Source organism: Bubalus bubalis, chromosome 16 (genome assembly GCF_019923935.1).
Source record: "Bubalus bubalis isolate 160015118507 breed Murrah chromosome 16, NDDB_SH_1, whole genome shotgun sequence".
Lineage (NCBI taxonomy): Eukaryota > Metazoa > Chordata > Mammalia > Artiodactyla > Bovidae > Bubalus > Bubalus bubalis.
In genome coordinates this window covers 50,547,752-50,570,665 of record NC_059172.1, presented here as the reverse complement: position 1 = coordinate 50,570,665, position 22,914 = coordinate 50,547,752, and the positions used below count along the sequence as shown (strand labels likewise).

Sequence of the window (22,914 nt, the reverse complement as noted above, 5' to 3'; positions counted from 1 at the left end):
ACCCTTCAAGGGAATGAGAGAGATATATGGTGGGTAGGTGGGGTGTGTGTGTGTGTGTGTCCCTGCATAGGAGCATAAAGGAAGCAGGTCATTCTCTGGGAACTGACCCACAATTTCCTTCTTTCATTTAACATATCCTGAAGAGCCCACCATATCAGTTTATTAAAAGGCTATATAGTATTCTTTGGTGTGACTGTACTAGGTTATTTTAATCATTCCCTAATGATAGGCATTTAAAGTTATCTATTTTTTTTAACTTAAGATAATGTGCCATAAACATCCTGGCACATGCCTCTTTTTAGGAATTACTTCTTTAGATGCTGTGTTCATTTCCTGATGCTGTAACAAATTACCATAACCTCCAGCCTCAGCTTCTATCATCGCATCTCTTCTGACACTTATCCTGATGTGATTCCCTTGGGCCCACCTGAAAAATCTAGGATCATCTCCCCACCACAAGATCCTGAACTTAATCACATCTGCAAAGCCCCTTTACCATGTAAGGGACACATTCAGAGGCTCCTGGCACTGAATGTGGATGTTTTTGGAGGACCACTGCTCAGCCCACCACAGCTTCCTAGAAATAAGATGGCTGAGTCAAAGGGTATGTGCATTTTTAATGTAAATCAACATCTCATAATTGTATCAATGAACACTCATATCAGCACTATGGGTACTGGCTTCTTGAATGCCACTGAGCAGTGTTGATTTAGGTTTGACATCCTCACCTTTCGCTATCTTCCCCCAGTGCAGAGCAGGAAGCATGCTGGTTGGTGACTTGCTTCTTGTTAATCTTTCATTTGTATCTTAGCCTAAAAGAGTTGGTTCCCCAGGAGGAAGCTAGGGGAACAGGACTGGGAGTTTTAGCCATATGGTTGGGGTGTGAGGTGGGTTTCCAGGAGAAGCAGGCAGGAGGGGGTACCTGGGTGGGGATGGAAACCCAGGAACACTGTGATTCCAGAGATCAGTGTGATCATCAGAATGTGTGGCCACCTGTAAGTGTATAGTGAGGGTGGAGTAGGAGAAGTCAGGGTGACCTCCAGGGTCCTAAAACAGGGTCTTGTCTTCAGAGTTGAAATTCCTTCCGATTCAAAGCCAACCTGACACCTTCAGAGATGCTCAGAGGCCTGATGGGTTCCTGTGGTTTACTGGATGTACAAACAGAATACAGATACAGGAACAAAGGGGCTGCAGGAACAGCTGGGGACCATCCTGGCACAGGGCCCCGATCCCAAGGGCGCCAGGGCAGCCACACGTCTCCAGACATACAGGGCAGTGCTGGGGTCAGAACACCCTTACATTCATACCCTTTGGACCCAACAGCACAAAGTGGCATGTGGTGGGGTGTGGAGGGAGCCCCAGGCTGGCTTTAGGAATGATGCTGTGGTTCAGAGGCCAGGCTCTGACAGACGCTCAGAGACAGCTACGCACGCATCAGGCCTCACTTCCCACTGACCATTGCTCTCCTACTGGACCGTCTCATGAAGCAGAGAGCTGGGCATTGGCAGAGCTAGGAACCCCACCCTTGGGCTGTTCCAGAGACCATGTACTTGGAAAAAAGGCACATGGCAGAGCCGGGGTCTGCCCTTGCAGGCTGAAGGTATCATTAAACACCCTAAGGCCCTTGGAGGGGTGGACTGTGCAGCCACATGGGGGTGAGTGGAGCTGGACCCTCATGGAGGGTCCTCCATCACACCTCACCAGAGCCAGCCCACTTGCCAGGGAGGCTGGTTCTGAGGTGTGAGAGTGGAGGTGAGTATGCCCCTGTTCTTCTAAATCCTTTCCTGAATTACAAGATCAATGACAGAATACCAGGGCTCCCCTCTCTGGGCTATGGGAAACTTGAAGGTCATTGAACACACTCCCCAGTCTCTGGACCTGACCTCACAGATACTGGTGAGAGCACATGGGCTTGGGAACCCACCCTCTTTGCTTCTGAGAAGCCCTCCTGGACAGCACTGAGCAGATCTGGGTGTTGCAATTAAAGCCCTCTTTCCTTTTACTGAGTTTGTGGTTCTTCCATGGTCCAGAGGGCCAAGGAGGAGGATGGGTCATCAGATCCAGGCTCTCTGCTGGGTCTTGGGTACAGCCTTGGTCCCAGCTTCTCAGGAAAGCTGTCTCCTCCTCCACCAACACTGCAGCCAGAGTCTCCAGCGACAGAGGGCCCTTCCCAGACCTCAAGCCAGGGACAGAGTTGAGCTCCCTGAGCCCCAAGCTGTGGCACTCTCCCACACGTGAAGGAGGGAGAGGCAGGATGGGCCAGTGCGGCCTGTTCCGGTCACTCTCTGTGCTCTGCCCACCATTCCACCCTCAGCACATACCAGCTCTCCATACTTAGTGCCCCCGCCCCCGCCCACCCTACACTAGGCCAGCCAGAGCAGACAGTGGTCCAGCCAGCCCCCGCCCCCAGGCCTCAGGACCACTGGCAGGCACAGTCGGTGGGCTCCTGCAACGTGTAGGGCACCCAGGTGGCATTGGTGGCACAGAAGAGCTGCACGGAGCGTCGCTGCAGGCCCACCTCGCGGCAGCACTTGCAGAAGCGGGCGTAGGTGTTGATGTTATAGTTGTAGATGCTGGCGGACGGGCACCTCCCATCACAGGACACTAGGTTCACCTGGAGATAGGCAGGCCAGTGAGGCAGCCTGTGAGGCTTCCTTCCCCCCAAAGCTCCCTCCATTCCCATATTCGGTTCGCCCCCACCCCACCCCATCCCCACTGTCTTGCCAGGGCCACACACAGGGGTGTTGCTCCTGCATTCATTCTTGCGGATGGTCATGCGGATTGTCACCTTCTTGCAGGAGCGCCCATCCTCTTTACCTGCGGGGACAGGGTGAGTGAGGCAGCTACGGCTAAGGAGTGCTCCCGGGGCTGCAGGCTGGGCCAGACTGGGGGGGTTAGTGTCATGCTGGAGGGCCCCTCCACCAGCGTTAGTGCCCCACATTAGAGCCCCTCCCAATCAGAGGAAAAGCTCGTGACCCAGTGCCCCGGAAGGAGTTGGAGGCGGCAAGGCAGGGGAGATGGTAAGACAGAGAAGGATGCCTGAGATGGCCTGGGGGCTCTGGGCTAGGGAAGAGGAGGATCTGGGGACAAAGCAAGCTGCCCCTCTACCCAAGCCCCAACACCTGTCTCTAACCCACTGGTGACCCTGGGTGTGTATTCTCCCCTCTCTGAGCCTTTGTTCAAGCATTCAGATTTTGCAGTTTCTGGAGTGAATGGAAGCCCCAGTCCCTAGCATAGTCAATGCTTGCACACAGCAGGATCACTCGGCTTCCATAGCTATCAAACACGACAGGCCCACCTCACGTGGCCATCGCAGAGATAGAAACTGATAAGCATGGACCATGCTTATCACGGTCCATGATAAACCCTCTTCCTGGACCATGCTTCCCACAACCAGTCACATGGCTCATGCACACCCTCACCTGCTCAAATATTCCCTCACCAAGGCCTTTCCTGATCCTCTTCTTAAACAACAGCATCCTCCCTCCACCCAACCTCCTTCCCTGATCCCTCCCTTCCCTATTTCTACCCAGGGCACTATCACCATCCTGAGAGACAGATTTGAAATGATGCTCTTGACACATAAGCATTAGGATCTTCTTTTGCACAGGCTCCTTCCACAATTTGTTATGAGTTCTGATTCTAAGTAAATCTTCACTCTTGTAAGTTTGGGATCCTTTTCTTAATGAAGCCCACCCCCAAGTGCATAAATTTCAACCCCCATAACCCAGTTACATCCATCTTACTGTAATTTACTTGCCATTCTGTCTCTCCCACTAAGCAATATGGCTTTACCCTTGTGGCTCAGCAGGTAAAAAGAATCTGCCTAACCAGGAGACCTGGGTTCAATCCCTGGGTTGGGAAGATGCCCTGGAGAAGGGAGAGGTTACCCACTCCAGTATTATGGCCTAGAGAATTCCATGGACTGTATAGTCGGACACGACTAAGCGACTTTCACACTTTCACTCTCCCACTAAAACGGCAACTCCATGAGACTGTGTCATTTTTGCTTTATCTACAGGACCTAGAACAAGGCCTGGCATATTGGTGCTATACAAATACTTGCCAGATGCATAGACCCCCTCTGTGACCCCAGTGTGCCCACAGGAAATGGGGTGGCATCCTCTCTTCTGGCCTCTGGGCTTCACCACAGTGGGTTTCTGACCACACCTGCTGGAGGTCTCCTAGCCAGAGCTAAGTTCACTTTTTCTTCCTTCTCTGGTCCCAGGAAGCAGAAGAACCAAGGACTGTCCTGGCCATAGCATCAGGGTCCTGGGCTGAGACCAGCTGAGTGACCAGCGGGAGCAAATCACTGGGCATTGGTGGGCATGCGGTGCCAGGAGAGTGGGCACTGCTGAAGCATCCCCATGCAAGCCCAGGGTGCAGCCTGCTACCCAGCATGCACTGCGGGCCTTATGGCCTTTGCCAGCGGCAGGGAACTGGGGCACCATGCCCCCCTCCCCCACCCCCAGGGCTTGGGGCCACCTAGCATTAGGGACATTGCTGGAAATAGCAATGCAGCTACACGCCTCCAGTCCCATAGGCTTCCGAGAGGAGTACCTGGGTGGCAGTGGACAATAACACGTGGAGGAGAGGCGGGGCTAATGGGGACCACGGGAAGCAGGGTCCCCGGGAAACCTGGGGAGAGGGACATGGGTCACAGGTCACATGGAGCACCTGGGACGTTCAGAGAACATGAGTTGTGCCAGGAAACAGAGGCACAACTCTGTTGTGATCCTCAGGGAACAGAGATCAGCCAATGAGGCACTGAGCTCAGTGTCCTTGGAATATGTGAGTTGGACATAAAAGGGTCCCATATCCTACATCCCTCCATGGAGGGTTGAGGGCCCTGGGGAATGAGAGGCATGGGGGTCAAAGGTCCTCAGGCTGATGGGAACACACACACACATGCAGCTGGGGCTGTGGGTTCCCGGGGTAGGGGTAAGGACAGATGCTCAGAGCTCTCACTCAGACCTGGTCAGGGAGCCCATGTGCCTGAGGCCCACCCAGGAGGCACCTCCAAGACAGGGCTCCTGAGCACAGGAGAATTCACGTAGGGGCATCTGGGCTGGAAGTCATGGCATGCCTGGAGGAGGCAGAGTAGCTGGGGAGTTACTGACCTCCTGGATCCAACATCCCAATGTCCCCCATGTCCAACAAGGAGCAGAGGCCTTTTATTGGGAAAGGATGTGAGCATGGCCCCTGCCCACCTGCAGCCCCACATCAGCTCTGTGAACACCACGGTGCAAGTGTTATCTCTTCATCTACTCCCTCAGGAAGAGCCACCACCAGAGGTGCCAGGCCAGGAACCTGGCCCTCTGAGCCCCAACATGATACCCTGTACCCCCGACCAGAGCCCCCTCCCCACCCCCAATGGCCTACATTTGCTCACTCACATGTCCTGCAGCATCCTTCCAAGGAAGGTACCACCGAGCCCCCAACCTAGAGGGAGAGGAGAAGAGGTGGGTGGCAGACTCTATCTAGGCCAGGAGCCAAGATGCCAGCAAGAGGCACAAAGATTGCAAGAGTCTTGACTTGTTTCCTCCCATGATGCTCCAGGGTAGGAGTTCCAGGCCCTGTGGTCCAGCAGGCCCAGGCCAGAGCAGGAAGGGCCCCTGGACTGGCCATCATTGAGAGTCACAAAGCCTAACCTGACTGGTTGGGACACTGGATCTAAGACTACCTCAGCTCCCAGTGAGGCTGGAGGCTGGGTAGAGATGGGGCAGGGTGCCAGGGCCTCCTGTCTGCATGGCGGTAGCTCTTCTTATGTACCCTGCCCCCAGCACTGTCAGCCCGCTTAGTGTTTCCTGCACAGAGGGTCAGGGGAGGGAGAGGGAAGGGACTGACCCACGTGGAGCAGTGATCTGGGCTCTCTTTCAGTCCTAGATGAGATACCTCTTTCCTCTGGACTCAGTTTGCCATCTCTCCTGCTTGTGCTTCTGCTCAGTCACTAAGTCGAATCCATGGACTGTAGCCCATATCTGTCCATGGGATTTTCCAGGCAAGAATATTGGAGTGGGGTTGCCATTTCCTACTCCAGGGGATCTTCCCAATCCAGGGATCGAAGTTACATCTACTTGGCAGCAAGATTCTTTACCACTGAGCTACCAGGGAAGCCCATTCTCCCACCTCTGAAATGGGACAATGATCCCTGATAGCCCTTCTCCTCTACAGTGAAATGGATAAAAGAATGGATGTGACAGTTCTTTGTAAATAAGTATGTGTGTGTGTGTGTGTGTGTGTGTGTGGGTCTCAGTATATGTGTGTGATTTTTGTGATTTATGTGTGATTTTGCATATGTGTGTCTGTATGAATGAGAGAGAATGACTGGATGTGTGTAATTGTATTCTAGGTGAGACCAGAAATCGTTAAAAGCTCAATATTAATGTCAATGTCCAGGAGTCTCTGGCAGAGGCGTGGGTCAGCAGTGGCCTGCATCAGGCTACATTCGGGGCACTGAGTGCAGCAGTGCGTGCATGGCACCTCTTGAAGGAGGTCGCCATTATTTTCATTACCTCCACTATAGTTTGGCCTCAGGTCAAACAACAGGGAGGGAACACAGCCCTCCAATTTAAAATTGGATTAAAGATTTACTGAGCATGGCCCCGCCCATCAGAACAAGACCCAGTTTCCCTCTCAATCAGTCTCTCCCATCAGGAAGCTTCCATAAGCCTCTTATCCTTCTCCATCAGAGGACAGATAGAATGAAAACCACAATCACAGAAAACTAACCAATCTGATCACATGGACCACAGCCTTGTTTAACTCAATGAAACTATGAGCCATGCCGTGTGGGGCCACCCAAGATGGACAGGTCATGGTGGAGAGTTCTGACAAAATGTGGTTCACTGGAGAAGGGAATGGCAAACCACTTCAGTATTCTTGTTTTGAGAACCCCATGAACAGTATGAAAAAGCAAAAAGATAGGACACTGAAAGATGAACTCCCCAGGTCAGTAGCTGCCCAATATGCTACTGGAGGTCAGTGGAGAAATAACTCCAGAAAGTTATTTAGGAGCCAAAAGGAGCCAAAGCAAAAACAACACCCAGTTGTGGATGTGACTGGTGATGGAAGTAAAGTCCGATGCTGTAAAGAACAATATTGCATCTGAACCTGGAATGTTAGGTCCATGAAAAGTGAAAGAAAGTGAAGTCACTCAGTCATGTCCAACTCTTTGTGACCCCATGGACTGTAACCTATCAGGCTTCTCTGTCCATGGGATTTTCCAGGCAAGAGTACTGGAGTGGGTTGCCATTTTAGTTCCATGAATCAAGGCAAATTGGAAGTGGTCAAACAGGAGATGGCAAGAGTGAACATTGACATTTTAGGAATCAGCGAACTAAAATGGACTGGAATGGGTGAATTTAACTCAGATGACCATTATATCTACTACTGCGGGCAAGAATCCCTTAGAAGAAATGGAGCAGCCATCATAGTCAACAAAAGAGTCTGAAATGCAGTACTTGGATGCAGTCTCAAAACGACTGAATGACATTTGTTCATTTCCAAGGAAAACCATTCAATATCACAGTAATCCAAGTCTATGCCCTGACCAGTAATGGTGAAGAAGCTGGAGTTGAATGGTTCTATGAAGGCCTGGAAGACCTTCTGGAACTAACACCCAAAAAAGATGTCCTTTTCATTATAGGGGACTGGAATGCAAAAGTAGGAAGTCAAGAGATAAGTGGAGTAACAGGCAAATTTGGCCTTGGAGTACTGAATGAAGCTGGGCAAAGGCTAATAGAGTTTTGCCAAGAGAACACACTGCTCATGGCAAACACCCTCTTCCAACAACACAAGAGAAGACTCTATACATGGATATCACCAGATGGTCAACACCGAAATCAGACTGATTATATTCTTTGCAGCCAAAGATGGAGAAGCTCTATACAGTCAACAAAAACAAGACTGGGAGCTGACTGTGGCTCAGACCATGAACTCCTTATTGCCAAATTCAGACTTAAATTGAAGAAAATAGGGAAAACCACTAGACCATTCAAGTATGACCTAAATCAAATCCCTAACGATTATACAGTGAAAGTGAGAAATAGATTTAAGGGACTAGATGTGATAGACAGGGTGCCTGAAGAACTATGGACAGGGGTTTGTGACATTGTACAGGATAATAGGCAGTGATCAAGACCATCCCCAAGAAAAAGAAATGCAAAAAGGCAAAACGGCTGTCTGAGCAGTCCTTCCGAATAGCTGAGAAGAGTAGCTAAAGGCAAAGGAGAAAAGGAAAGATATACCCATCTGAATGCAGAGTTCCAAAAAAATAGCAAGGAGAGATACGAAAGCCTTTCTTAGTGATCAGTGCAAAGAAATAGAGAGTCTTTCCCATTAGAATGGGAAAGACTAGAGATCTCTTCAAGAAAATCAGAGATACCAAGGGAACATCTCATGCAAAGATGTGCACAATAAAGGACAGAAAGGGTATGGACCTAACAGAAGCAGAAAATATTAAGAAGAGGTGGCAAGAATACACAGAAGAACTGTACAAAAGAGATCTGCACAACCCAGATAATCACGATGGTGTGATCACTCACCTAGAGCCAGACAACCTGGAATGCAAAGTCAACTGGGCCTTAGGAAGCATCACTACGAACAAAGCTAGTGGCGGTGATGGAATTCCAGTAGAGCTATTTCAAATCCTAAAAGATGCTGCTGCTAAAGTTCTTCACTCAATATGCCAGCAAATTTGGAAAACTGAGCAGTGGCCACAGGACTGGAAAAGGTCAGTTTTCCTTCCAATCCCAAAGAAAGGCAATGACAGAGAATGCTCAAACTACCACACAATTGCACTCGTCTCACACACGAGCAAAGTAATGCTCAAAATTCTCCAAGCCAGGCTTCAACAGTACATGAACCAAGAACTTCCAAGTGTTCAAACTGGATTTAGAAAAGGCAGAGGAACCAGAGATCAAATTGCCAACATCCGCTGGATCACCAAAAAAGCAAGAGAGTTCCAGAAAAACATCTATTTCTGCTTTATTGACTATGCCAAAGCCTTTGACTGTGTGGATCACAATAAACTGTGGAAAATTCTGAAAGAGATGGGAATACCAGACCACCTGACCTGCCTCCTGAGAAATCTGTATGCAGGTCAGGAAGCAACAGTTAGAACTGGACATGGAACAACAGACTGGTTCCAAATTGAGAAAGGAGTATGTCAAGGCTGTGTATTGTCACCCTGTTTATTTAACTTACATGCAGAGTACATCATGAGAAACGCTGGGCTGGATGAATCACAAGGTGGAATCAAGATTGCTGGGAGAAATATCAATAACCTCAGAAATGCAGATGACACCACCCTCATGGCAGAAAGTGAAGAACCAAAGAGCCTCTTGATGGAAGTGAAAGAGGAGAGTGAAAAAGTTGGCTTAAAACTCAACATTCAGAAAACTAAGATCATGGCATCTGGTCCCATCACTTCATGGCAAATAAATGTGGAAACAGTGACAGACTTTATTTTCTGGGGCTCCAAAATCACTGCAGATGGTGATTGCAGTCATGAAGTTAAAAGATGCTTGGTCCTTGGAAGAAAAGCTATGACCAACCTAGACAGCATATTAAAAAGCAGAGACATTACTTTCCCAGCAAAGATCTGTCTAGTCAAAACTATGGTTCTTTCAGTAGTCATGTATAGATGTGAGAGTTGGACCATAAAGAAAGCTGAGTGCCGAAGAATTGATGCTTTTGAACTGTGGTGTTGGAGGAGACTCTTGAGAGTCCCTTAGACTGCAAGGAGATCCAACCAGTCCATCCTATAGGAAATCAGTCCTGAATATTCATTGGAAGGACTGATGTTGAAGCTGAAACTCCAATACTTTGGCCACCTGATGCAAACAACTGACTCACTGGAAAAGACCCTGATGCTGGGAAAGATTGAAGGCAGGAGGAAAGGGGGATGACAGAGGATGAGATGGTTGGATGGCATCACTGACTTGATGGACATGAGTTTGAGTAAGCTCCGGGAGTTGGTGATGGACAGGGAAGCCTGGCGTGCTGCAGTCCATGGGGTCGCAGAGTCAGATACAACTGAGCGACTGAACTGAACTGAATGTCAGGAACTCTAATAATTCAACTATAGGCCTAAACCCTCCAGGAAATCCTTTTCCTTTAGGTGTGTGCAGAATGACAGCTCTCCATGCTAGTACTGGACACCCATTAGCCCACTGCAGGACTGAACAACACATCTGTGTGATGCATGTGTGCAAGTGTGATTGGTGTGTGGCATGTGCACTGGCCTGATGAGGTGTTAACGGCCCTGTGGAGTGTGTGGTGCCTGTGAGTGGCTGACTGCCCATGTTGGTGTGTATGTGAGTGTGCTGAGAATGTGTGTATGTCTGTGTGCATCTGGACACTCTCGTGCGATGGGTGCGGATGTTGTATGATGGGGTCAGAGCAAAGATACACGGAGAGATGCGGAGTTCGGGTGGAGTCAAGGTGGCTGGACACGTCCAGATTCCAGGGAAGCCCTCCTTCCACACATCTCCACACCAAAAGACACCCCTGCCCCTACCCGCCACCACCACTAAGACAGCCAGTACCCCTGGCCTCCAGCCATGCTGTAGGGAGAGGTGGCTGGCACTGACCTTGGCGCACTCGGTCTCGTTGAGCGGTGGGCAGCTGATGGGCGAGCGGACGAGCACGGCGCCCAGGGGAGTGCTGCCGCAGTGGTGGCGGGTGCAGTCTGCGATCCAGGACGCCCCGGGCTGGGGGGACAGAGGTGGGTGATGGGGACTTGGGGATGATGGCCCGAGTGAACCAACAGGGCACAGCTCTGAGGACAGGTGCTGCCCAGAACTTGGCACTGCCCAGGACCCCATGTGGACCCAGTCCTGGGAGCTGGTCCTAGGTGTCCCTGCCTGGGACGCCTTCCCAGTTGCGCAGTTAAGGGCTGCATACCAAGAACAGGGAGGTGGTGCCATTTGGGAAGGTGAAGAGGCAGGACACGTTCCTGCAGGAGCCGCAGCAGGCCGCCAGGTCCCTCGGGTGCTCGTACTCCTGGTTCTGTAGGACGGGGCGGGACGCAATGGGCTAAGCCCCGGGGCCCACCTCCACCCTCCTGCACTCCCACTCTCTGCTTGTCCCTCAGCCCAGAAACCAGAGAAGGGGCCCTGGAGATGGCTGGGAAGGAAACCCCCAGTCTCTTTCAATGTCAAGTAGGAAGGCCGTCCTTATGTACCCTGAACCTCCCTTCCAGCCCTTCCTTGACCCAGCCCCATTGGACCAAGAGACGGCATGGCTGCTAATTAAGGGTGCCAGTATTCAGTCCAGATAGGCTTTCATTTGGGTCCCAGTTCCCGGGGAAATGTTGACAAACAGCTGGACCTCCCTAAACTTCAGTTTTCTCATCTGAAAAATGGGAATAATTTCATCATCTTTTGCTCGACTAATTCTGATCCAGGCCTTACTAGAAGCCGGTTGCTGTCCTAGGTACTGGGCATATAGAAGCACTCAACAAATGGTAGCAACACAAAGACACAAACCAAGATGACAGGGAATGTGCCAGGCACGAGTAGGTGCTTAATAAATGTGTATTTTCTCTGTCAAATGTCCACCCTCGCCAGGCCTGCACTCCTGCTGTTCCCCTCTGGCCTCGGCACTTTGCACAGGGGGTCTCGGAGGTTCCCTGCCATGCCCACCCTCTAGACTCGTCCAAAGAGCTTGGGCAAGCTTGAAGGGCCCCTTGGACACCCAGCCCCCCGGGCCCCCAGCCCCCTCCCCCTACCGGCTCACAGTGGACGTCACACAGCACAGAGGTGGTGTTGATCTGGTAGAAGCTGGTCAGAGGGTCGAGCACATCAGTGCAGCGGGAGGTGTGGCACACACCATCTGCCGAGAGCTCCACCACCGTCTGGCCCGGCTGCATCACCCCCAGCTCGCGACTCAAACACACGGGGGCCTTCACTGGATGGGCGAGCAGGGTGGTGACAGTCAGCAAGAGCCCAGCACCCCTACCAGCCCCACGCTGACTGGCCCAGCCCTGGATCGCCCAACCTGCTTTACCTCCCTGGCTTGCCCCTCCCCACTCACCGCACTCATATTTGGCGCAGCCACACACGTTCTCCGCGCTGCGCATGAACGCCTCGTCCAGCTGGGACTTCTCCCACTGGGTGGGCAGAGGAGGTCAGCACCCCAGGGTTGGGGAGGCCCAGCCCCACCGTCGGGAGCAGCCTGCCACCTGGGGCCCTCTCTCTGTCCGTAGTTTCCTTGCAGTGGGTAGGGAGGGGGCTGGCAAGCCTGTTGGCCAGGGGGGCCCTTGGCACCCTGTGAGTTCAGTCATCCTCTTATAAGGATGCCTGGGTGCTTCTCCCTTCTGAGGAGTTGCTCCCCAATGTCCTCTTCTGGGCCTCGGGCCTCTCCTGTTATCCTGAGCACCCACTGGCCATATCAGCGGGGCCCCTGCATGGCTGGTGGCCCAGAGCCCTGCTCTGCTCATACACTTTCCTTCCTCCTAACCCAGTTAAAAGGAGAAGAGGCTGGGATAGGGGGAAACATGAGAAGACATGAGGGCTGGGTGGGAGGGAGGGAATACTTATGATCCAGAAAATCATGTAAACAACACAACTTTAAGCACAACTTTCCATTTCTTAAAGTATTTTCAACTTTTCTCAGTGGCCATGCAGCCTGATAGTTAAGGGCATGTTTTCTGAAGTCAGATTTCCTGGGTTTCAATCCTGGCTCTGAGATTTACTAGCTACTTTGCATTAACCTTAGTTTCCTTTTTTGTACTGAGATAATCACAGACTCCACCTCGTTTGGGTTATCATGAGAATTAATATGATAATGTATATAAAGTCTAGTCAAAGCTATGGTTTTTCCAGTAGTCATGTATGGATGTGAGAGTTGGACTATAAAGAAAGCTGAGTGCCGAAGAATTGATGCTTTTGAACTATGGTGTTGGAGAAGGCTCTTGAGAGTCCCTTGGACTGCAAGGAGATCCAACCAGTCTATCCTAAAGGAAGTCAGTCCTGAATATTCACTGGAAGGACTGATGCTGAAGCTGAAGCTATAATACTTTGGCCACCGTGATGCAAAGAACTGACTCACTAGAAAAGACTCTGATGCTGGGAAAGATTGAAGGTGGGAGGAGAAGGGGACGACAGAGGATGAGAGGGTTGGATGGTGTCAGTGACTCGATGGACATGAGTTTGAGTAAGCTGCAGGAGTTGGTGATGGAAAGGGAAGCCTGGCGTCCTGCAGTCCATGGGGTCACAAAGAGTCAGACATGACTGAGCGACTGAACTGAAACATCAGCTACTGTCATGAGTATAACCATCATCTCCGCCATCCCCACCATCATCCCCACCACCACCACCATCATCCCCACCACCACCACCATCAATGTCTTCCTTGTAGTACTGAATCCTCACCACAACTCTGAACTATGATCAGACCCACTTTACAAGCAAGGGTACTATGCCCAGAGAGCAGAACTTGATACAAGAATGCTGACTTGCAGTTCAAGGCTCATCGACCAGATGAAAGGAGTGGAGAAGGGAAAGGGAGGAAAGAAAAGGTGGGAGGAAGACCAGGGGGAGTGGGGAGGGGCAGGGTCTCCATACCAGATGGCACCGGGGCACTGGGATGGTATCACAGTCACATTCTGGAAAACAGGAGGGGCCAGGACCCACCTCACCAGAGATGTCCAGGCGGGGCCCCTTGGGCCTCCCACATTCCTCACCATAAGTGCAGTCTCCCTTCTAGCCTCCCTCCATCCCCACATGGGGGCTGCAGCTCCGGGGGCTGGGCAGGTGGAGTGTGATGGGTCCATAATTGAATGTGCAGGGAGGATAAGCAGGTGGATGGGTCAACCCCAGGTTCCCTTCCATCATCTGGGCTTCATCTCTCCCAGTGCTCTAGAACCCACTGAGCAGAGCAGAGTGGGGCCTCTCCAAGAAGGAATATGGCAGGGTGGAATTTCTGATCACTTGCATTTCCCAAAGTATATACTCAGCAAGCTGAGCTCTACCCTGAACCTTTGCCTGTGAGAAGGTCCAGTTCTAAGCTGCGAAGGAGCTGACTTTGGAGGCACCGCTGCCTGTGACATAAGGGCTCCACCAGCTCTAGCTTCAGAGGGAAGAGAAGTCAGGGTCACAGTGGCTGTGAAACATGCTTTGGAGTCACCCCCTCATGCAGCAAATAGTTTTAAGCACCTATATGCTGAGATTTTTCTGTGCTTTGGGGACAAATCTGTGGATAAGACAAACTGAAATCCCTATCTTTATGAAGTTTACATTTTAGTGAGGCCTGGAAAAAGTAAGCAAAATACCCGGATGCAAAACAGAGTTTTTGAACTCTTTTGAAAACCATTTTTATGTAAAGTTCGCTGGTATTCATTACTGATCACTGCCACTCCCCACCTGCTTCCCAAAAGGACTTCAGGTGAATTTGAACGAAATCATGATTACTATCTGATGGTTGCAATAAAGATTTTTTTTTTAGGTGGAAAATTTCCTTTTTGCAACAGGAAAGTTGCTTATTTTCTTCTTTTATTCTGGGGAGACAAAAAAATGTCCAGCACTCAGGGAGAGGATGAAGCCAGGAGGAAGGCCATTTGAAGGCTTCCCTCTGGTGGCTCTGGAGGAGGAGAACCTGAGCCAGGCGGACAGTGGCGGCCCTGCTCCTGCCTCCCTCCCAGGGCCCTGGGTCTCCACCTTTGGGGAGGGGGCGTCTCTGTGCAGGGACTTACCACAGGACTTGTAGGGGCAGCAGCGCTCTGGGCTCCACACCTCCACCAGGGCCGTGCCCATGCCACACTGCACGTGGGGGCAGCGGAAGCTCTCACACACTGCACAGGAGGGGAGGCAGGGGACGCATCAGACACAGACACCTTGGAGCTGCAGTCCTCAGAAACACATTGGCTAAGGAGGGGGTACCTCCTGGCTTCCCCCGAGGCCCCCTCAGTGTCCTCAGGCACATTCTGGAGTTCAGGGGAGAAGTATGGGCTCCTGAAGTCTCCCCATAGATCTATGTCAGGACACCCTAGCTCTGCTCCAGGAGGTATTAGCAACATGACAGTGTCAGAACCTTCAACTCGTTCAGCTGGGCCTCCCTCTTGGGATGCTGTGTCACTCTGAGACTAGTGCTCCGAGGGTAGTCCAGGACCAAGGGAAGCTCTCCTGATGGACAGTTCCTCTCTAAGAACACAGCTCCTCCCATGCTGTGGAGACTTCCTCCTCTGGTAGCATCTTGGCCCCAGTCTGCTCTGCTTCAGCAGATGCTACACACACCCCAGGGCTCACACTTCCCCTCATCCTGCTCTTCAGCAGGTCCCCTCTTAGTTTAGGATTCCCCGGCCATTCATTGAGAGACCAAGACAAGGAGGAGGGAATCGCTGGACACAACTTTCTGGTGGGGAAGGAAGGTGCCAGGGACAATGCTGAAGGTGAAAGACTGTAAAACTTATTTTATCTAATAAAAAAAATATTGGCACTGGTAAGAATTATTAATCAATTTTCAAAAACCTAACAGGCGAAAGGTGAGAAGGACATTTGTATAATATCTAAGTGATAGGTTACTTTCTGTTTGAAAGAGGAAATTTGTAAATATAAGATGGACAGGTCACCCTAATCCAGGGCCAGCAACCACAGAGTATGTACCTCCTGGTGCGACGAAGCTCAAGAATAGTGTAGATTTTTAGCCTGAATCCATGAAATCTTGGTTCTAATTTCCAGTTTATAGAAGCACAGAAGACAGAGGAGCAATGTAAACAGTTCCAAGAAGAAGCAGCCAGGTAAATGCAGAAGGTGGGACTTGTGCTGGACCATAACCCAAACTCTACAATTAGCGTCGTGTGGAAGAAAGGACACTTACTAGATTCAAAGACACTTAAGAGACATAATGTTAATGTGTGCGTCTGGCTGGGATCCTGGATTGGACAGACCAGGCAAATCATAGATGGGGTGTGATAGGACTTGAAAATGTATTAGCAAGAAAAGTAAAGGTCATTCACTGAAAATCTGGCTTAAAAAGAGCATGTATGGTATAAACTCAATTTGGTAAAACACATTCATATTGTATAAAGGCATGGAAAATATCTGGAAGAATATGTACTAAATTGGAGGATATTGACAATGGAATACCTGGGAGGTAGGAAAATTGCGTTTTCATTTTCTTGTCTTTACTTGGATTCAGTGCTTTCTACAAGACTAAGTGCTTTTGCAAGAAAAGTGTAGTGAAGACTGGGACAAGGTAATATCAGTGGCCTCTGTTTATTGAGGGCGCTAGTGGTACAGAACTCGCCAGCCAGTGCAGGAGACAGAAGAGACACAGGTTCGATCCGTGGGTCGGGAAGGTCCCCTGGAGGAGGGCATGGCAAGCTACTCCAGTATTCTTGCCTGGAGAATGGACAGAGGAGCCTGGTGGGCCATACAGTCCACAGGGTTGCAAAGAGTCAGAAATGGCTAAAGGGATAGCACACACTATATGCCAGGCACCATTATATTAAGGTAGTATGTACATAGCACACACTTCATGTATATTATCTCTAATCTTCACAATATCCCCTTGAGGCACATGCTATTATCCGCATTTTACAAATGAGAAACCTTGGCTCAGAGAAGTCGTACATTGCCCCAGGCCACACGGCTGGTAAGTGATTGGCACCCAACACAGTGACTGACTTCATACCATTGTACTCACTCCACATTACTCGAGTCCTTCCTGAGAAACACGAGAGGCAAGCTGAGAAGAGGAGATGAGGAGAGAGGCTGAAGAGGACAGAGGATAGGAAAGATGCTGATACCCTCTGCTCAGATGCGCTTTGTAAATACTTTGTGACAAGTGGCCTCTGAGCCCCGGGTGCAGCTGCTTGGTCAGGTACAGCTGGGCCTTTGGGGGAACTCTCCTCCATGGGAACCTGCATTGCTTCAAAGGTGGTTCTAGAAATTGATCCCATTGGGGCTGCCCTTGGGGTATCCTGGAAGAGACCCCTCCCCTACAATGCTCTGTGCCAGTGCGGTCCACCTCACATTTCTCCTACAGTTGGTGTGGAAAGTAATTTTTGTAAATAAAGCCATATTTAAATTTAACCCTTTTGTTAATGTTCATCCAATAGATTTGCTTAAAGTTGATGATGCTGGCTGTATTATGACTATGCTTATTAGGTATTGTATACAGTAATATGTTACTGTAATTGTATACAGTAATATGTTAAGGTACATTCTATATACATACAGGTGCTATGTCTTGTAAAAATATCAGAAAGGGCCCACTTTGATTTATCATTGCAGAATAACAGGGCTTCAGAGGCTTCAGAATGCAGCCTTGTGGAGGGACTATGGTAACAGTGGTAGAGACCCTGAGGCAGGGGCCTGGGTCAGTCACAGAATGAGGACTGTGGATCCAGGCTGTGTGGGTGGGAGTGGCCTAAGCATTTGTGCCTCAACCCAGGCTCTTGGGGGCCTCCATGGAGGACAGGGACCTCCTTTAGGAAGCCTCAGAGCCATCTATGTGACAGCCCAGACCCTCGCCATTCAGCCCAGCTTCCTCAGGTGGGGCCTCCTTCCATGGCTTCCCCAGAGCCCACCACGTGGGGGCTCCTTGCTGCCCCCTGTTGAGTGCCCATGGATCCCACAGTGAGGAGTTTGTGACGGTCCCCAGAGCCCCTTCCAGCCCTGGCCCCCACGTCCTGCAGGACTCACCGCACCGGTACAGAGGACAGCAGAGCTCTGTGGTGTTCCTGTCCACAGTGAGCGCCTCCCCTTCCTGACACTCGGGGATGGGATCCGGACAGTCTCCACAGGCTGAGGGGAGAGACGGGCCACCCCTGTCACAGGCAGTCCCCGTGCTGGGAAGGGCGGTCCAGGGCAGGTGGTTGTGGGAAGCACCTAAACCACAGGTGTGACAGGAGCCAGACTCATAGCGTTACCAAACCTAACTTGGGTCTGCTCATCTGCCCGCAGTAAAGCCAATCTGCTGACACCCAGTTGTGGTGAAGGAAAGTGCCGTGGTTATTGCAGGCCCCAAGAAAGGAATTCGAGTTTGAGCATTAACTGCCTGTTCTCCTTACGGGCTTCCCTGGTGGCTCAGATGGTAAAGAATCTGCCTGCAATGTGGAAGACCTGGGGTTCCATCCCTGGGTTGGGAAGATCCCCTGGAGAAGGAAAGGGCAACCCACTCCAGTATTCTTGCCTGGGAAATCCTGTAGACAGAGAAGCCTGGTGGGCTACACTTCATGGGATCGCCAAGAGTCAGACACAACTGAGCAGCTAACTCTTTCTCCTTGCCTGGTGCCTGCAATAAAGGCTGCACTTGCCTTCACCACAATGCGGAGTCAGTAAATGGGCTTTGCTGCAGGCAGGTGAGCAGCCCCAAGTTTGGCTTGGTAACGCTTGCAGCATGCCACAGTCCCATGCGACCCGTCCTGCAGTCAGAGCCGAGGGGTTCTCCCTCACCTCCACCTCAGTTATTTTACTGAAAAAGCACCCATCTTCCTGTGCTCAGTAATGTACGGCTTGAAGCAGTGGTGGTTTCCTCCTACACTTCTTCCTGGACAGGCGTCTCACCCTTCTCCCTGTGCCCCTTCCACCAGAAGATCCCCACCCTTGCCTCCCAGCCACCCAGGGAAGCAGGGGTGAGGGAGGTGGTGGCGGTGATCCAGGCGGGCCTGGTGCCATCAGAGGGCACGTCCACCCACCACAGAGGTAGGAGATGCAACATGAGTCCCCCAGGCGGCCTGCGATCAGGATCTGGTCCTGACGGCAGCTGGGGACCTGCACTGCCTCGCACAGGTCCGGGTCACACTCTGGGGGAAACAGAATTTCGGGGTTGGGAGCAGACCCTGCGTGGCCATGCCTGGTCCCCCACCCTAGCCCTGCTTTCATTTCCAGCCAGAACCCAGTCATTCCCAGAGCTAGCCATGCTCCCCACCCCCGGGTGATAGGCGCCCCACCCCCCACCCCCATCCCCATCCCCAGGTTCTCACCACAGCTGTAGCTGGGGCAGCAGGAGTCCTCCTGGAAGTGGGTGAGGAGCCGGTGGCCAGGGCTGCAGGTGGGGGCGAGGCCCTCACACAGACTCTGGTTACACACTGCCCGGGGGCCACAGGGCCTGTCACCTGGAGGCCGGGACTCCCCCCAGCCTCCAGCACTGCCCAGCCCCTGGACACCTGGCCCCAGCATTTCCCCCAGGACCCATGTTCTTGGAGAAGGCTTCTGAGGATCACATAGGGTTCAGGACCGAGACAGAAGAGCCATCAGAGTTAACATTCATCCAGCGGGCCACGTGCCGGTTGTAGTTCTACTAGATCAGTATCAACTTCTATAATTCTCATAACAACCCAGAAAGTGGGTACTATTATCAGCCTCATGTTACAGGAGAATGGACCTCATGTTAAATGATCTGCTGGGGCCACAAGGCTGCAAGGCGGTAGAGGAAGCGTCCACCAGGCTGCCTGGCTCCAAGCACACATCATTAAGTCTTGCCCCGCACTGACTCAGAGGGCACAGCTTCCCCCACTCTCATGGTCCTCCACTCTCCCCAACACACCCCCACAAGACACTCTCATTTCCCAAGGCCTTATCGTATCCATCAAGGTCAAGGAGCAGAGCTGCAGTCTTTTAACCATCTAACAATGGAGGTCTAAGGGTGGGACTCACCGCAAACCGTCCCCAGGCAGCAGGGGTCCTCGGTGGGCTGCAGCAGGGCCACCTCCCCGAAGCGTGGGCAACTTTCAGGGCGGGGACCTGGGCATCCCAGGTCCACCGGGACGATTGTATCTGGAGCTTGGCACTGGTGCTGGCAGCAGCCACTGAGGGAGCTGTTCCAAGTCTCCCCCAGGGCCCGTGGCACACCCGTGCTGTCCGTGCAGGCTGCAGTGGGCATGGCGAGGTGCCGGGGACTGAGGGATGTGGGGAGACCCAGACCGTCCCAGGCCAGACCCTCCCTGGGAAACTAACCACCCCCAGAGCAGACCTGGAGGGATGCAGAGGGGCTCAGCCATGGGCATAGGAGGGCAAAGGAGACTCTGGGGTCTACCAGACTCCAGGGCAGACTCTAGGGCAGACTCCCTCTGCCGGGGGAGGGGAGGGACTTACCGCACTTCTCCTCGGGGATGCAGAGCCCCGAGTGGCGCCGGTGCAAGATGGTGCCCTCGGAGCAGACGCAGCCCTCGCCCAGCACCTGGCACTGCTCTGGGTCCAGCGGGCCCAGCATCCCATCCTGGCATGTCTTAGCGGGCTCACAGGCTGACACACATGCCTGGTATGTAGCATCGCTGGAGCACAGGAAGGCTGCAGGGGCACAGCAGCAGGCCCAGCTCAGACCCCAGGAGGGCGAGCAGGGGGGCTCATCTGTGCCTCAGCAGAGAGTATTAATTCAAAACGGTTTAGTGCATTGCCACCTTCCTCTACATCAGGAGCCAGCAAAGCACAGCCCACAGCCCAAATCCAGCCTCTGCCTGGTTTTGCAAATAAAGTTTTATTGAAACACAGGCATGCCCATGCACTTACTATTGTATCTGGCTGCTTCTGTACCATAAGAGAGTTGAGTAATTGTGACAGAGACAATTAAAAGCCTCAACTATTTACTAGCTGGCCCTTTACAGAAAACACTTGCCAACGTCTTGCTGTAGATCAGTGCTTCCAAACTTCCTTGACTGTAAAAACTAGATCTTACACTGTGTTCCAATATACACTCGCACATGAACAGTGGGCCTTAAGCCTGACTGCAAAAGGGAGCTTTGGCAACATCATGGCTGGGACCCCACCCCAGACCAATTGAATTAGCATTTCTCACTGTGGGGCCCAGGCATGAATACTTTTTGAAGTTCCCTGAGTAATTTCAAAGGGTAGCTGGGATTAAGAATCACTGATGCATTATAACAGAAACCTTTTTTCACAAAACAATACTTCAATACTTAACCTTTCTAGGTGTAGTACACACTAGGGTTTTGGTGTTTTTTTTTTTTAATTCTATTCCATTTTTAAATGCTGATGCCAACCCCCAAATCAGTAGGTGAGCTGACCTCATGCCCACTGACTTGGGGTTCAGTCTGAAAAACACTGTGTGTGTATGCTCAGCCTCTCAGTCGCATCTGACTCTTTGTGACCCCGTGTGCTGTGCAGACCACTATACTCCTCAGGCCATGGGATTTCCCAGGCAAGAATACTGGAGTGGACTGCCCTTTCCTCCACGAGGGGATCTCCCCAACCCAGGGAACAAACCCACATATTCTGCAGCTCCAGCATCGGCAAGCGAATTCTTGACCACTGAGCCACCTGGGAACCCCCCCCCAAAACACAACCCTAGATAAACTTGTCTTTTTATCTTTTGCCTGTCATATTATAGATGTGGTCTTCCTTTGAGCTGTCTCCAACCTTTCTGGATGTGTTCACATTTACAAATCAAACTACTCTAGGCTGGTCCACCCCGCCTACCCCACCAGTGCAAACCTGATGGGGGGTGGGAGGAATGGCTCTCACATCCATCCTCAACGAAGGACAGGAAAGATCGAAAGAGAAAGACGACCAAAAACTAAGAGAGAAGGGCTAATGTTTACTAGATGGAAACACGTGACGGGCCTCTGTGAAGCACTTTGTACACATTATCTCATGTCACCTTCAAAACAATACTCAAGGGACTGCCCCCATTTTACAGATGAGGCAAGGAAACAAAGAAACTAAATAATAAACTAATAATATCTATTTGATGTGTTCATATAAATGATAATAAAGGTAAAATTTTAAATTTGTTAGCAGTTTATAGATTTATTTAGAAAATATTTGTAAATGTATTAATTGATATTCATTAGTGAATGAATGAATAATTGAACCTGGGAAAGCCCAGACCTGGCTCAGATCTGTGAGCCTTTCTCCCACTCTAACAAGGGTGAGGGGTGAGAGCCACAGAAGGCACGGAGGGGACTGTGGGGTGCCGCCGCCCCCCTCCCCTCTCCCTTCCCTGACAACTCACGGCAGTAGTCGGAGCGCCGCCACTCGATGCACACGCGGAACTTGTGGCACATGGCCACGTACACGGTCAGTGCCACACAGGGCTGCTGCACGTATTTGGTGTCCCGGATCCACAGGTCACAGAACGACTCCGGGGGGACCTGGGCCGTGCATCAGATGGTGCTGCTACTCCGGCCCCCAACGTGCCAGGGCTCAGCTCCTCCCAGCCGGGCCCAGAGGCAGCAAGGAGCTTCTGCAGGCTCCCAACCCATCCCAAGATCAACACCTCCGGGGAGTTTGCCTTCTGCACACAGGAGCAGAGGAGCTGCCGTTCTCAGCCCGGGACGTCCCCCCTGCTGGAGCCCAGCGACACCTACAAAGTGGTGGCAGGCACTGAATGTGCGGTTGGACACCATGCGAAGGCAGGGCGAGCAGTCGGCCGTGGCACAGCTGTCTGGACGGAAGCGGGTCTGGCCAACTGAAGTCAGGGAGCTGGGCACCTGCCAGCTGTCCAGAAAGGGAGCCGGGTCTTCGGCCTCACCCACCACAGAACCGTCCTTCAGGGTGAGGTCATTGGCCACATCTCCATCACAGATACCTGAAAGGGGCAGAATTACCCCTGTGGCCACAGTAATCTCTACCACTCCCAGCTCCCCAGCTGTCATACTGAACATTCCTCGCAATAACTCTTTGAGGCTGGTATTGCTGCTATCCCCATTTTATAGATGAGAGAAATACGACACAGAGAAGCCAAGCAACTCCCTGTGGAAGAAACTGTCTTTGTTTAGGAACTACACATCAAAGTACCTAGGGACAAAGGGACCCCTGTCTCAAACTTATTTTCAAATGGTTCAGAAAAAATGCATTTATATAAACAGCATATGCATAGAGAACTGAATAGATAAAATGCATATATACATATATACATATATAAATGAATAGTTACATATACACACACACACATATATATATATATATGTACACACACACACACACACACACACACACACACACA

General features: G+C 51.4%; 1 protein-coding gene across 1 annotated transcript in view; it reads right to left on the bottom strand.

Moving 5' to 3' along the window:
- Positions 1–597: 597 nt before the first annotated feature.
- OTOG (otogelin) overlaps positions 598–22,914 on the bottom strand; it is an 85,543-nt gene continuing 63,226 nt past the window's right edge. Inside the window, exons 41-56 of the mRNA XM_044929582.2 lie at positions 22,277–22,497; positions 21,922–22,060; positions 20,046–20,240; positions 19,608–19,820; positions 18,935–19,039; positions 18,647–18,754; positions 17,652–17,753; positions 14,699–14,797; positions 13,572–13,612; positions 12,040–12,115; positions 11,735–11,913; positions 10,909–11,013; positions 10,596–10,715; positions 5,397–5,442; positions 2,738–2,817; positions 598–2,614 (exon numbers count right to left, since the gene is read on the bottom strand). Of these exons, the coding sequence (XP_044785517.2) occupies positions 2,414–2,614; positions 2,738–2,817; positions 5,397–5,442; positions 10,596–10,715; positions 10,909–11,013; positions 11,735–11,913; positions 12,040–12,115; positions 13,572–13,612; positions 14,699–14,797; positions 17,652–17,753; positions 18,647–18,754; positions 18,935–19,039; positions 19,608–19,820; positions 20,046–20,240; positions 21,922–22,060; positions 22,277–22,497 (2,030 nt within the window). The 3' untranslated portion in view covers positions 598–2,413. The remainder of the gene's footprint in view (positions 2,615–2,737; positions 2,818–5,396; positions 5,443–10,595; positions 10,716–10,908; positions 11,014–11,734; positions 11,914–12,039; positions 12,116–13,571; positions 13,613–14,698; positions 14,798–17,651; positions 17,754–18,646; positions 18,755–18,934; positions 19,040–19,607; positions 19,821–20,045; positions 20,241–21,921; positions 22,061–22,276; positions 22,498–22,914) is intronic.